This window comes from Capsella rubella, unplaced genomic scaffold, assembly GCF_000375325.1.
Source record: "Capsella rubella cultivar Monte Gargano unplaced genomic scaffold, Caprub1_0 scaffold_8, whole genome shotgun sequence".
In the NCBI taxonomy this organism is placed as follows: Eukaryota; Viridiplantae; Streptophyta; class Magnoliopsida; order Brassicales; family Brassicaceae; genus Capsella; species Capsella rubella.
The window spans coordinates 5014345-5030562 of record NW_006238916.1 but is presented as its reverse complement, the minus strand read 5'-3'; the positions used below and the strand labels follow the sequence as shown (position 1 = coordinate 5030562).

At 34.1% G+C, this 16218-nt stretch overlaps 1 protein-coding gene across 1 annotated transcript; it reads right to left on the bottom strand.

The window, feature by feature from the left end:
- Nucleotides 1-5162: 5162 nt before the first annotated feature.
- LOC17875711 (xyloglucan endotransglucosylase/hydrolase protein 20) lies at nt 5163-6348 on the bottom strand. Its single transcript, XM_006281488.2, has 3 exons — nt 6037-6348; nt 5755-5948; nt 5163-5667 (listed from the first exon to the last, which is right to left on the bottom strand). The coding sequence occupies exons 1-3, from the start codon at nt 6316-6318 to the stop codon at nt 5295-5297; spliced, it is 849 nt and encodes a 282-aa protein (XP_006281550.1). The 5' UTR covers nt 6319-6348; the 3' UTR covers nt 5163-5294.
- Nucleotides 6349-16218: the final 9870 nt, after the last annotated feature.

Genomic DNA, 16218 nt, shown 5'->3' with positions numbered 1-16218 from the left:
CTCTCTCTCTCTCTCTCTCTCTCTCTCTCTCTCTCTCTCTCTCTCTCTCTCTCTCTCTCTCTCTCTCTCTCTCTCTCTAGGACAGTTGATGCCATTTTTAAATCCAACGATTGAGATAAGTTTTCTCTTACTTCAATGGTTGTTTTTTTTCGAAAAAGTCACCAAACCAAAAGATGTATTTTTTGCTGCGCTCTTTTTTTAGATAAAAAAATGTTCACCCTACGGTTTAAGCACATCAATTTCATGTATATTTTTCCCTTACTTGATAAAACATTACGATTAATTTAGTGAAATAAGATAACTAAGTTAGCAAACTCAAACTCATAAATTTTAATTATTCATAAGTCTCTTAGCATCAAAACAACTAGTTGCCCAAAGTAGACCATATTACACAAAAGCATAAATGTAAAGCACAACCACAGAAGAAACCTTTAAAATCCTAGATACCATAAGATTAAGTTTTAAGTTTAAGAAAATTGATAAACTAACAAATAAATGACAAATGTCATAGTAGGGTTTAAGATACGAAAGATTATTAAAGATAAATCTCTTCTCATTTCTTACCCTCACTTTTTAATAATTATTTTATGGAGATGACGTTATAGTTAGATAGCTTATGCATATTTTTAGTAAATAGAAAAACAAGTTCATTATAACTTTGGGTAACTTGAGATTGATGAGAGGATTAAAGAATATTAAGGTTAACTTTGTGTAACTTGAGATTGATGAGAAAATTGAACATTATGGTTAATTTTGGGTAGCATGAGACTAGTGAGAATATCACGCTCATTAAGTTTAATCAGAAGGACAAAATGGAAGTAAAGAGCCATAACATTTGCTTGTGCTGAAAAGATCAAATATGATTTTGATAAGTTATTTGAAGAGGTTATTAATGAATATAGAATTCATAAATTCAATAGGGAAATATATCTATAAGTTTACTCATTTTAAGCTTCTTAACAAATCAAGAAAGCGAATAACACGTTTGTTTTCTTTTCAAGACGTATTATTACTTTTAGTTATTTTCCAAGAATTATTTTTTCCTTAAAGAAAGCAAAATTTTAGTTAATGTTCTTGTAATCTCCATTCAAAAAAAGATTAAACTATTAAATAGGCTTAAAGAAATTTCCAGCCTGAGATTAATATTAAATATGGCACATTTGAGTGCATCTCCTTTGAAACACAAAGTTTTTACCTCTAAAATGTCCCAACCATGACCTCTCTCAGTGGGCCCGATGTACACTCATAGTTCATGGACCCACCTCTCTTAATGGACTACATGTCCAGTTCTAGTCCGTATGCCTACCCATATCCGACGTCCGGTTTGGTATTTAAAAGCGAGATTCTTTGGTTATTATCCTCTGAACAATATTTATAAGGGGTACATCAAACCCTACAACATAAAAAGAAAAAAATACTAATTCGGTTTAAGGTCACTCGATTGGTTACTCTATTGCTCGTCGAGTGACTTCGTCGAGTAGGTGGACGGGTACATCTTCTAGCAAGCTCAAATCCTTGGTCGAGTCCCTTGTTCGGATCATCCTACTTGATTGGATCCATATCCGAACTTGGTCGAATTAGATATGCTTTGCCTCTTTTCTCTTCCAAAACACCTTATTTGAACATGAAAACTATAATGCATGCAATGCATGTGCTAGACTCTAGTAGTGAATTGAAAAAAGGGAAAATTTCTAAGAACTCAAGAGATATGACCTAAAGTGACATAACCATAACTTAAAAGTAGTGTTAAAACAGGTAAAATCTAGAGGCATCGCCTAATGTGCTATTCATACGTATTATGTTGCAGTGATATATACGTTTGGTGCAAAATTTAAAGCACCATTAATTAATATATACATACACATATACACGCGCATTGAAAACTGAAAATTCGGCAAGTATTTTTTTGCAACTGCTATTATGGTCAAATCAATATGTTTGACAAGAGGGGTGCCAATTTTCAAATATGGGAAAAAAATTTTGATTCCCATGTCCACCGCTGGTGAAAGCTAAATGAAAAACCCTTCATGCATGAAAGCATGCAAGCACAGCAAAAACTCTAATAATTGAGTCTATACTTGCAAACTTTTATGAAAGGTTTTCACTAGTTCTACAATCATAATTACGTGTAGTTGATATATCACTCGATAAATCTAGAATCATAGCCATAACAACAGAGAATACTGATGAAGAAGATTGCACACTTCTTAACACACTTCTTAAATACAAGAATGATGGCTCTTGATATTTCCAACAAAAAAAATACAAAACATAACGCCCGATGGTCATCTCTCCCACGGGACCCATGTTCACTCTCAGCCTAAGGGCCCACATCTTTTAATGGTCCTCAAATCCTCTCACTAGGACCGTGAACCCACCCATCTCCTATGGCCGGTTTGCTACACTCGGGAGACTTTAAAGACTTGTTTACCGACCCTACAAATCACCCATGCTCTTTCCCTGTATTTTGACCTCACTCAAATAGTTCTGACAACCACTTCCCGGAAAGTCATCCATCCCTAGACAACCCCAGCATAAGCACGCTTATATATGGAGTTCTCTCTCTATCTTTGACCAAAAATATAAGTGCACTTTGATGATATATGTGGCTAAATCAATTTAATCAAGCCTCTTCGCAAACAAGTGTCTCACCTCCCCCTCTAACAGACCGCAACGTCTTCGTAACACACCAAGACTGTCACCCCCGACGGTGTGAGCCCATAGTTACTCCACACGCATTTGAATTTGGCTATGATACCACTTGTAACTCTCTGACCGTCATTTGTCCCAGTTGGCTCCATGTTAAATCTGAGTCCATGGGCCCAACTCTCTGGTGTCGATCAAGGACGAATCTATGTTAGTGGAGGAGAGTTGTGAGACCCTGGTTTGCATAGAGGTTTAAATGAACAGATTTGGCTACCTATGTCACCAAAGTGCATTTATACTTTCAGTCAAAGGGCTTGGGAAAACTCCACCGTTAAGAGTGTTTATGCTGGAGTAGTTCAGAGATGGGTGACATTCTGGGAAGTGATTGTGAGAACTACGTGAGTGAGGTAAAACACAAGGAAATATCATATGGCGATTTGTTGAATTTGTAAACTAGTCTTTAAAGTCTCTCGAATGTAGAAAATCGGTCGTTGGATATGAGTGGATGCACATGCCTAGTGAGAGGACCTGAGGCCCATTAAGAGAAGTGGGCCCATGGGTTAGAGTGATCATGGGGCCCACTAGGAGACATGACAACTAGGGTCGGAAGGTCTTGGTGCGCAAGGAGGATTTTGCGGTCTATTAGTGGAGGAGAATTGTGAGACCCTTGTTTGCGAAGAGGCTTAAATAAATTAATTTGGCCACCTATGTCACCAAAGTGCACTTATCTTTTTGGTCAAAGATCATAAGAGAACTCCATATTTAAGCGTTCTTATGATGGAGTTGTGAGACCTTAGTTTGCGGAAAAGTTTAAATGAATTGATTTGGCCACCTAAATCACCAAAGTGCACTTATCGTTTTGGTAACGCTTCTAAGAGAACTCCACAGTTAAGGCTGCTTATGCTAGAGTAGTCAAAGGATGGGTGACCTTCCGGGTAATGGTTGTCGAAACTGTGTGAGTGAAGCCAAAACACAGAGAAATATTATGTGGTGATTTGTAGGATCGGTAAACAAGTATTGAAGCCTCTTTGGATGTAGCAAACCGACCATTGAATATGGATGGTCACGGGCCTAATGAGAGGACGTGAGGCCCATGAAGAAAGATGGGTCCATGAGCTGAGAGTGAACATGGGGTCCATTGGATAGGTGACAGTCGGAGCTTTATAGGAGTAGTTTAGGGATGGGTGACCTTCCATGAAGTGCTTGTGGGAACTGTGTGAGTGATATCAAAACACAAGAAAATATCATGTGGTGATTTGTAGGGTCAGTAAACAAGTCTTTATAGTATCTCGTGCATAGTAAACCGGCCGTAGGATATGTGTGAATCCACGAGCCTAGTTAGAGGACATAAGATCCATTACCATTAAGAGAGGTGGGCCTATAGAGTAAGAGTGAACATGGGGTCCAGTGGAAAGAGCAACTGTCGAGGCGTTACAAAGGGACCCTGACAGAGATGGAGGTTAGAGCGTTACACAGATAAATATGTTTAATTAATAGAATTAGTCGTTTAGGCGTATTGAAAATTAATTACACAACCTTTCATTTTTCTCAATTCTGAGACTCTTAACGACAATCCATCGTAACACAAAGTTATTACCTTCAAGTATTCAAAATTTCGAAAGCTCTCAACTAATGGGCCATTGAACCACATGAATGTCTTTTTTATGGCCCAATAAAATTATGCTTTGATGTCAAAGAAGACTATGCTCGTAGAAGTGTTAAATGTTTGGTGAAATTCTGAACATTAGCTAATTTAGCTTTCTTTTAATAATGGCAAGGATACATAACATTAATTATGAGTATTTCAAGTCTTTAATGGTTGTTAGGTAGAATGTTCGGATAATTTACTTAAACTATAAATTATATGATTCCATGTTACTTGCCGCTCCGAAACACTGTGAAGGCAAGAGAACTCCATGCTTATATATATGTGGATAGTATGGTGTTGCTCTGCAAAATCAAAATTATAAGGGTAACACTGGTTTTAAAAATTAGTGTATCCTTTCCATAATTTTTCCAACGATTGTATTCCTATAACACTTATTTTATGAAAACGTATTATTCTAGCAAATGTTTTCTATAAATATGCTTTCAGAACGAAATGGCTCATTCTAGTAATTTCCAATGTATGTTTATGCACATGTCCATACAAAAAAACTAACAAAACTATGTAAGAAAACTAAAAAAATCTCGAAAAACCACCTCTAATTATAAGGATCAACGAAAATATATAGGTACTAAAACATATTCACTTGGTAAATTAAAAAGAAAAAGAAAAAGAATTACAACAACATACGTTTGGGAAAGAGGATTGATTATAGTATCTTAATTTTTTTTTCTAAATATCAAAATATATAAATTATAACCAATATTTCATTTTTTTAATTTTTATGTTTTAGTGTTACAATAGTAAGAAACATTTAAAGGACAACAATAGTTACTGATATATATTAAGCAATTAATTAGTTCACTTAAATGCAAATCACACATACAAATAGTATAATTAAATCAAGGAACATAAAAGAAAAGAAAAAAAAAACCTTAGAATTCTCATATAGTACAAAACTATAGATAAAAAATATCATTTAGGTTACAAAGAGAATGTCACATGTGACTTATTCGTGAAATCAAACAATCATACTAATTGTTTAACTACACTCTGGAGGAGCACCTTGAGGAAACCTTTTTTTATCGGTACAATAGTTATAAACCATATACTTCCTTTGTGCCCATTTCACTCTATTCTTGCCTTTGAAGTCAAGTACTTGAGTGAACCATGATGAATTCGCAGAGCATGATGATTTCCCATTAGCCCATACACATGCATCCACATTGTAGTTTCTGTAGAAAGCTGTGAATGGAGCTTTTGACCAGTCTGTTTTCTCTAATCCTCCCCTTGTAGCCCAATGTTCTGCTTCCCATAGACTCGCGTAAAGCCTCATTGGTTGGTGCTTTGGGAATGGAACTCCAAGAGACTCAGAGTTCTTGAATTCTCTAATCGGAATACCATCTATCGTAAAACTAGAAATGTAACACAAAAAAATGTTCTATCATGAGCTAATGTCTTCTAAAGATATAAGAGATGATACTATATGTTAAAGCACTTACATGACCCGTTGAGGATTCCATATAATGCAATAAGTGTGAAAATCAACAGTTGGGTCAAACCATAGATGAAATTGTTGTTCTTTGTCTCCTGTTCCTTTTGTGTAAACATTAGTATGAAGAGTATAAGGATGGCCACTTATGTTACCCAAGAACTCAAAATCTATCTCATCCCACGTCGTTCCAGGCGATTTCAGCTACACAAAGACATCATCATTTATAGAGTAAGTAGTCTAACTATACTAAAAATGGCAAGATAATGCTTTAAAATGATATGTTACTTACATAAAATGTTGTCACTGTTCCAGCAGAGTTACCAGGTACAAGTTTCATTTGAACCTCGACTTTACCATAAAGAAACTCCTGGTGGGATTGAAAACCTGAACCCGAGGATTTATCGAGCGATAGAGAAAGAAGATTTCCGGCATTGTCAAGAACCTTTCCACGGCCATCACCCCAATGTATTTGAACGTCTTTGTGAAAGCTACCGGCATAGACGCTCACATGTTGTGCTGCAAAGAGATAGACAACCAAGAATGCAAAACATCTACCATTGTAAGAAATCATTTAGTAGACTTTGATAGAGTTGTTATACTATCTTAGATGGATTGGTGATGAGGAAATGAAGGTGAGGGACGTTACTATATATAGGCTTTTGGAAAGGAGAGAAATATATTTCTAGTGGGGTTGATAATATATTCATTCTTTGATATTTTATATGCTATTAACTTATATTAAAGTGAAACCAAGAAAGTATAATTCCTTTACTATTTAATTAATACAAATCGTCACGTAACATTTTTAATAATCAAAGTACGATAAAAACACTTAACACAAATCGAGATGCCGTCTCGAAACACCGACAAAATGGTTCGTAACACTTTTTACTAATCAAACTAGATTTTAGATAATTATTATTTCCGATTTTATAAGATTTGTATTTAAAATAGTGGCAAAGCTTGTAAATAGTTTCAAAGTTCAGGATTTATTTTATAAGCTGCTCCAAAAATGTTAATATAGATACAATAAAAAACACAATGCTTTTCTATTCAGGTATAAGTTATACCTTATAACATCTCAATTTTCTTATTTAACTAAAAATGACACATTATTAAAAATAGTACGTCGTCAATCCAGCTTATCATATCAGTATTTTCTTTAATTTAAAAACAAAGTTGTTAACTTTTCGTGTTTAAAAAATTCACGCCTAACCCCGATTACTTTGCGTGTAATTGTTAGACCCATTTTATCTGCTTGGATGTACTAGTCTCTGGCTATATTTTTTTTGTCGGTTATTAACATTTAGATTGTGAATTTGTGAATTTTTACAATAATTTATGTTTATATTTTAATAAAATTCATAAATTTGGCTTTAAAAATATGTTTCATTTATTTACTATAATTTTGAAACCATATTATAGTTTTTGCATTTTACATTGTGTTTCTTCACTAACATGATCGAGCTATGCATATAATTCATCATATATTTATTATTTTTTAAAAAAGTTAATAAAGTAACCCTAAAATTAGTCTCCGATTATTCTTTGTTTAGTTTCTGATTTTCTTGTTAGGCGCTAAGCCCACCTCGACCATCCAAATATTGATTAGCGATTATTAACCAAGGGTTGCAATAGTTAAATGATCAAAAAACATTATTTAGATGTAGAAATGAACATCACGCCAAAAGAAAAGAAAAAAGATGGAGAAATGAACTATTTGGATTTAGACAAAAAAGTTTTACCTACATCTAAATTTCAACAAAAAAACATAATAATCTAGAGAATTTTTGAGAAATACTCTTTTTGGTGTACTTCTTTTTAAAAATACCCCTCTTTTCTATCCATTTTTAAAAATACCTCTTTTCAAATATGAAAAGTTATAAACTTTTATATGGTTGATAAGGTACATCAAGATCATCATTACTACTGGGAGACTAAATCCAAATATTTGTAAGGTTTTAAAAGGTTCTAAACGGTATTTATAACGTTTATATAAGGTTTTTAAAAGGTTTACAAGGTTTTTATAAAGTTTTTAAATGATTTTTAAAATCTTTTTAAAAGGTATTTATACTGTATTTATAAAATATATATATATATATATATATATATATATATTTACACACATATAAAGATAATTTGTGTCTATAAATATAAGCTTACACATATTTTTTTTGATAAATTTCAAATTTCTAGTGACATTTTGATAAAAGTAGAAAGAGGGGTATTTTTAAAAAGTGGTATTAGAAAATGTGTATTTTTGAAACTCCCCCTAATATCTAAGACTAGATAGACTTACAAATATAAATTGTTCTTAAGACCATTGTTCTTAGGTGTGTTAGATACTATCAATCTCAAAACGATTAAAAATTAAAAATTACTCCCTGTATTTCATTATAAGTGATGTTTTCGCCGATTTTTTTTTGTTTCAGTATAAGTAATGTTTACAATTTTCTATGCAAAAAATTAATGTATTTAATATTCTTTGACCAATTATATTTTACATCATATTTTCGTATTGGTTGAATTCATATTAGTTATGTTTTTATGAAAATTGGGTAAGTTATATGTTTTATTATTTAGTGTGCCAAAACCTTAAACATCACTTATAATGAAACATAGGGAATATATTTAACGTGAAAATAGTATTAAGCATAATATATATGTCGCAGTGGAGTGCGGATCTATGTTGTATGGAAACGGAAACGGATACGCGGAAACGAAACGTTTCGAAAACGAGAAACGAGTTTTTTATGAAATTAAGATATGGAAACATGTTGGAAACGCTAATACTATATATATATAATATTAACAACAAACATCCAAATATTTTAAATATTTGAAATAACATGTTAATCGAAATATAAATACTAAATAGTTTAACTAAAAGATAAATATTAAAACACTGAAATCCAAAATTTAGATATTAATATATCATATATTATTGTATATGTGTATTTAAATTAAATTAATCAGGTTTTAAAGGTATAAAAGTAATCACTCTATATATTATAAATCAAAATTTTTGTTAATTGAGTTTCTAAACTAAAAGTTTAAGATTTCGTCGGGTTTCCAAAATGGAAACGCGAGTTTCTATCGTGTTTGTAAATAAATAAAAAAAAATCAGAAATCGTGTTTCCGCTATAGTTTCCAAGAGTTTCTGTTTCGGAAACGAGAAACGCACTTCGAAAAGAGTTTCCATGCACCTAGGTTCGGATTTTCGAGTAAACTTAAAATTACGAAGGGAGTGGTGTTCTATTGGTAGTACAAAGGGTTGGTTGGTACAAACTACAAACTGACTCTAAAATTAAAGATCCGAAACAGGTCCACCTACTTGTAAAATGGTAACATACAACTATGAGTGCCCTATGGATTGTTATATACTTTCCGACTACTTTGACCATAAATCATATTTATATGAAAAGCATGATTCCTTTAGATATTTCCTTTCAAAATTTTGTCGGTCCAAATCTTTAATGTCCGATTTCAGTCCTTACAATGTCATCCAAATCGTTCCATGTAATTTATGTACATATATATATATATATATATATATATATATATATATATATTTTTCTAGTTTACAAGTATTATAGTAAAAATCTATAGCTTTCACCACATATGTAGTCAGTTTTCATTAAAATAAATAAATACATTTGAAATTTAAATTAGCAAAATACTTTTCTTTACATCTTTATCCGAAAGTTAAATTATACGTTTTTATTTGAGATGGAAAAAATTCAAATCCAGATTTAGTGAAAATAGCGATAAAGGTGAGTATTAGTAACTCATTTACAACATACTGGTTTTAGTAACATATTCTCGACAATATTTGGGGGTGTACGTCGTTTCTTTCTATTGTACATATATAGTTTGTTATAGTAAGTATCCTTTGGGTTACAACACTGCCGACTATTTTGACCATTCAGTAAACATTTTTATTAGGAAAGCATTAGTGTCTTTTTTATTTGCAAAATTTCTGTCGGCTAAAATCTTTAAATGACTCCACTAGCTCCCCTGTTTTTCTAATCTATTAAAGGGTTTTTAAAGGGTTTAATTAAAAGATTTACAAGGGTTAAAAAAATTAGCAAACAGAGATTAAAAACAGAGATTTTAAACAGAGATTTTCTAATCATACTAAGATTGGATGACTTAATTAAAAAATTTACCAGGTTTTTAAAGAATTTTATAAGGGTTTTAAAATATTTACAAGGTATTTAAAAGGTTTTTTAAGGAATCGCGGAAACATTGTGGCGGAAAAATATTTGTCAAAAAAGTTTGGTGGGAAAATTTTTGTCGGAAATTTTTGGCAGGAAAATTTGGCGGAAGTTTTTTCGGAAAGAATATTTTTTTTATTAGAAAGAATATTCCATTTAGTCATTTTGTACATATTATATGATACTTTTGAAAATGGACACCAAAAGAGGATATTTGTACAAAACGATAACCTAAAAAGGTTATTGGTGCAAATCTCCCAAGTATTAATCTCATTTAAACAAATTTGTTATAAAATTAATAACTAGAATCGTGCGACATGTGTAAAATCTATGCATAAAAATATTTTTATTCAAAAGAATATAGTTCACTAAAATCTTAAAAATAAAATGATTACATTTACTATTTAGGGGAAATTTCAAATATACCATTTTCCAAATACCATTTTAAAAAATATTCTATTTTCGAACTTAGTAAAAAAAATACAAAAAATGTTGAAATCTATCCAAATATATGTGTAACCTTATAAATATATACACAAATTATCTTTGTATGTGGATAAAATTTTTTATATTTTCATAAATAGCATAAAAATCTTGTAAACTTAAAAACTGTGTAAGATTAAAAACGATTTAAAACCTTTTAAAACATTATACGATATTTTTCATCGAATCTCCCAGTAGTATTTATTATTCAAAAGTACCTTATAAATCATATAAAACTTTATAATTTTTCATATTTAAACACGAGTATTTTTTAAAATGAACAGATAAAGAAAGCATTTTAAAAATAGGTACACCAAAAGAGATAGTTCTCAAAAAAATTCTACTATTTTTGAAAAGTATATAAAACACAGAAAATAAAATAAATTATATTAGTTATAATAAGGAAATAAAAGCAATTATTATTTTCTATAAATATATATTAAAAAAGGAATTTTACCATACAAACTTTGAAATTCTAAAAATTAGTAATTAACATAATCACGATACATGTGAATTATTCGAGAAGAAGCAAGTGGGCTAGTGGTTCTCACCTCTGTTTGCCTTCTCACCAGATCCGGGTTCGAGTCCGGTCCCTCTCAAAGAGAGACTTATTATTTGTAATGATGTCAAAAAAAAAAAGATACATGTGAATTATTCTATGAAATATTCACGCATGTAAAATTTGATTTCTTGATAAGGTTTATCATTTCAATGAGTTTATAAGATTTTTCAATGAGTCTATTAATCTATATATTTGAAAGAATTATGAGAGAAACTTAAAAAAATAATTTAAATAATTTGATAATCAAAAATTGATAAAATATATAATACCCAATATCTAAAATATATGTGTAATACTCAATCTCTAGTATAGATTTAGAGTTTGTGTAAGTAAATGAATTGTTGTAACGCCCGTAAACTGAATTTTGGATTTTGGTATGGCAGTCAATCGACACCAGTCGGGGGTGTCACTTGGCACCATAAAGTTGTCAGTTGTTCAGTTTGATTTTTAATTCTTGTTTTGTGCGGTTTAGTTTGAGAAATCCAGTTGAGCTTGTTTTTAAGGTGAAAACTCGGCGCTCTACTATTTAGCCACTTTCGTTCCCAAAAAAAGAGAGAAAAATTAGACAAAGTTCTTGAGAGACTCTTGAAGGTTTCTATGTCTGTTCTTGAAAGTCCTGTTCTTGGGAGTGGTGATCTGATGTTGTAGTAGAGTGATAAGGTTGTCGTGGGCTTTTTTTTTTCATGTTGTTAACATATTCTTGTTTTAGAGATGAGTGCATGACCACAACTAATCTAAGATATTAGATATTTGTTGTGTGTGGTTTCTGTGATTATATGATTGATATCCTTGCTTGATTTTGCGCTTCTAGGATGATTGGGGCCTTGTGTGTCTCTATTGGAAGCATGGACGTGTTTAGTGCAGCTGGAGTTGGCAATCCATTAAGGAGAAGCAACGAGAGTGATATCTATGGCATCAGTGTCGATTACACTAGGTGACTGTCGGTCGACATCTAAAGGATTAATGTCGCAGTTGGTTGTCTTGTGTGGCGGTTCGATAGTAGGCAATGGTACCAATTGACACCAGGGAATGATAATAACCATTACCGGAAAGTTTCTGGAAGTGTCTAGTGTGAGTGTCGACTAATATCAGTCCTAAGAAGACGTTTAGTGTGTTATTTTTTGTGTTTGCCTTTTCGCTTGTGTGTATAGTCCAGTAGATGGGAGGATTTGTGAAAGACCCTAACCCGAAAACTAAAAATCTACCGATGAAAACATTCCGGCGAGACTTCCGACGAGAAATCAACTTAAGAAAAACATACTTAAAAACATGCTTAAACCATTTTAAACACATTTATAACGAACATAACTCCATACAATCAATAACATGAACACATTTACCTCCATGTGTACCTTATAGATTCGGAGTCTCTGAATCGAACATCATCCATCCGTATCACTTGCTAACGATCCAGCCTTCAAGACTCCATTCTTGCACTACCGAACACGTCTCCTTATTTCACTGATGACCATCCCTTATTGTTTCTTAGTCACACAACCGCAATCGATTCTCGACCCTTAACACATAATAACTCGATAACCATCAATCTCCCTCGAGATCTCTCGGTAATCGTACCCATGAACACTTCCATCAATCCTTCCTTAGCATACAACCGACCGATCACTCGCGAATCCTCGATACAATCGATCATCCACTCGATATTGCCCGAACTTACTCGCCCTTTGTCGATGCTTCTCGACACATACTCGAACATCGACCATTACTTCTCATTAACCCGATCATTTTGTCACCTAAACGATTGCATACGTTCCACCGGATTCGTCATCCGCCGCAATCGTTGATCTCGATCCATGAATACAAGATCTCGACCATCATAACAATATTCTCAATAACTCTCACTCTTTTTCTCTTCTTTCTCGATTACTTCCTTGACGGCGCTCATAATGCAAGATAACGCATGAAAAACCCTAGCTCTCTCGATCATTCTTTTATGTCGAGTAAACAGTCGATCCTCCGATATTCTCTCGAGAATATTCGCATATTCTAAAACTTAGTCGAATAATATCCTTTTCTATCGATCTTCCGAAACACCACTCGTGGCCTGAAAAATTTGGGCCGATAGAAAGCCCACGGACTAACACTCCATCGATAGAGTCTCGACCAAAACTGTCCGAACCGAACAAATGTCCGATAAATCCGCATAATAGATAATCTTCCAACAAAACATGTCCGAAAGACCCATCTTGTCCGAACCAACCGAACAATACTTCATTCCTCACCGACCATTCGGATTCCCAACTGTCCATACCGATCTTCTCGATAACCTTCGATTACATCAACATTTTCTCGACCATAGACAAATCCTTCGATAAACTTACACATATACTCGACAATATGCTACCTTATACCATCCAAGAAAAGCCGGAGACGAGCGTTACAGCTCTCCCCCTCTTAAAATAAATTCGTCCTCGAATTTCTCTATTGTCGAATTCCATTCCAATACACGAGCTTTCCAATAACTTAATCAATAACTTGTGCCATCATTCCTTCATCAATGCCGTAATGCAAATTTTTTTTTTTTTTGCATCCGATATACCTTTCTTTATGCTCACTTCCTTAACTTACTCGATTCCCGAAACTTGTTCTCGGCCAGAACCACTCCACGGCTTGTTCTTTGCCTTGAACCTTAGTCCTTCTCGAACTTTCTCCACAAATTCCTTGATTCCTATCTTCCCAAATACTTGAGCTGAACATACGCACAAGTCCCCGCCGGACAAGGTCTTACTTTTCTTACACTTACCAACCAAACATGACTCTTCGGAGACACTTTCAATCCAGCAATCTGCTTGCCAACATACTCGCAAAGTAATATGTACTCCTTTTTTACCTTCTCTCGGTCGATAGACCTTCACATTCGTATAACATTTCTGACCCTTCATGGGAGAATTTAAACTTCTCTGCATACTTAACCATCCTATTAAACATTTCCAAATGCTCAACACTTTAACCATCATGCATCCTTCCCGAACACATCATGTTTAACCTACCTTTGTCGGACTTTACCACGCTCGACACTTCATGAGCCAAAACAACCAACCTTTGATCAATCCCACTCTTGATCTCCGAACAACATTTTGCTTCATAAATACGCCTTAGAAAACTTTTCGAGCTCCCATGGCAACATTTACCTTAACACCAAATTTTTAATCGGACCAACACGTACGGCCCGATACTCCCACCATGACTCTAGTACTTACCGATTTCTTCCAAACCATAGCCATCTGCACTTAACCTTGAACCTTTCAAGAATTTTCCGGAACTTCCCAATACTTCCAGAACGTACTACTTGTCTTGCTTTCCACGCACAATCTCGGATACCCCACGATCCTTACACCTTTCCGGACTTTTGATCCTAATGAACCCTTGCATCGATCTTGATGCCTATATTCATTTCTTCCGATCTCTCCATGAGCTTAACCAACATTTACGGATCAACCAATTCTTATCTACTTTTCAATCACTTATGATTTGCATAACATTCGGCATTACATCCAAACCTTGGCCAAACCTTCTGGTCCTTACCGATTACTTGTTAACAGGCCTCGGAGGACTGCCCAAATTCCAGTAAGCGATCCAACATTCAAACCTTGGTGAATTCTCCGATTCACAAACCATGATCATATTACACGTAATGGAAAACTCCACTTATTTCCACCACGTGATTCGTCAAGAATGATTATCTAAAGCCTTCCGAGCAGTCTTTCCTTAAACTATCGGATCGACTAGATCAACCATCTAGACCTTCAACCTACTTATACCTTGCTAATCTCTTAGCTCTCAAAGCCGCTTACTTTTCAATACTTGGTAATCAAACTTGATCAACCATAACACTCTCAACATTCTCTCAGAACTTTCACGTATTGTGGCTACTACCTTGGCAAGTACTAATGGCCCAACAATCTCGTCAAGGAAACTCGTAAGTCCCCGTGACTACCATAACATTGTGCGTCGGCAGACTCGCAAGTCCCCAAGTATACTTACATAAATGTTCCTTAGCACACGCATGTACACAAAGAACACATCAACTTATGAAACCACCTACCTCCAAAGCTCACCAACAAAACACTTAAGCTTCCACACTTAACTAATTTCCTATTTCAACAAATTCTTCTCGACATTTTCCCTGTTGTAATCTAACAATTGATCTAACTAGTCAAGGAAACTTGCCATTTTATAACATAACAAATCGTCAAGATGAATATCGGAACCACCATCGAGTATCCACCGGAACATTATCGCGATAAACATAAACCATAACTAGCAAGCAACATCGCTGAGTCTAAGTAATGAGAATGATTCTAGAGGCCACGGTCATGAAGTCACTAGGCTCAATCTAGAAATCCAAACATACTATCGATCTCATGAGTCAATCATGCAAGTCAAAACATACCATCAAGATAATTATCGGAACCACCATCGATAAATTATCAAGACATTACCGCGATAGCACTTAACCTATGAAAAGTTCTCAAGACCAATCAACTCTATGGAAAGAAAACAACTCCGACTACAACAGCTTAGACAAGAGCTCACCTCCGGTGAAGCTAGTCATTCTTCATTTCCGGCTTGTCCTTAGCTTACACATGCTCCACTTCCAACTTCATCATGTAAACTTAACTTCCGGTTTTCCTTTTCCAAAAGAATCCTTTCACTTTCTTTAGACCACCACAATCATTTCTGACTTTTCCGAGGATGTAAGATAACCATCTAAACATCTCGGACACCTTGAGTGAAGTCTCCTTTACCCCACATTCCCGGCAACCCATTGCCTTAGATAATCACTTACGGATTTCCATTTCCTCTTGTGAAATCTTGGACTTGTTACTTGAAATAACTTCTTTGGTTAGACTTGATCCCAATCCGATTCTTGGAACCAAGCAACACGCTCTACCAGTCACCGACTGCCGATAGTCATCGTACCATTTAACGGACCGACAACCATTCGCCGGAGTACTCACCATCGCATTGCTAAGAGCATCTCCAACGCACCTCTATTTTTGTCTCTAAACTCTATTTTATAGCAATTTTTGCTCCAACCCACCTCTATATCGACCTTTATTATAGAGATTGCTATTTTTATCTCTATATATAGAGGAACTCTATTTTTCCTCTATAAATAGACGTGAACTATTTTATTGCAAAGTAGTCCTTTTAATCTTAAACTTATTTTTATTTATGAACAAATAAA

What these genes read in the sequence shown, in the direction of transcription:
- LOC17875711 (XM_006281488.2), bottom strand. Translation starts at nt 6,318, where the DNA reads ATGATTTCTTACAATGGTAGATGTTTTGCATTCTTGGTTGTCTATCTC. An exon ending in GAACAGTGACAACATTTTAT is followed by an intron (nt 5,949 to 6,036) that starts GTAAGTAACATA and finishes GTCTTTGTGTAG; the next exon opens with CTGAAATCGCCTGGAACGAC. An exon ending in TGGAATCCTCAACGGGTCAT is followed by an intron (nt 5,668 to 5,754) that starts GTAAGTGCTTTA and finishes TTACATTTCTAG; the next exon opens with TTTTACGATAGATGGTATTC.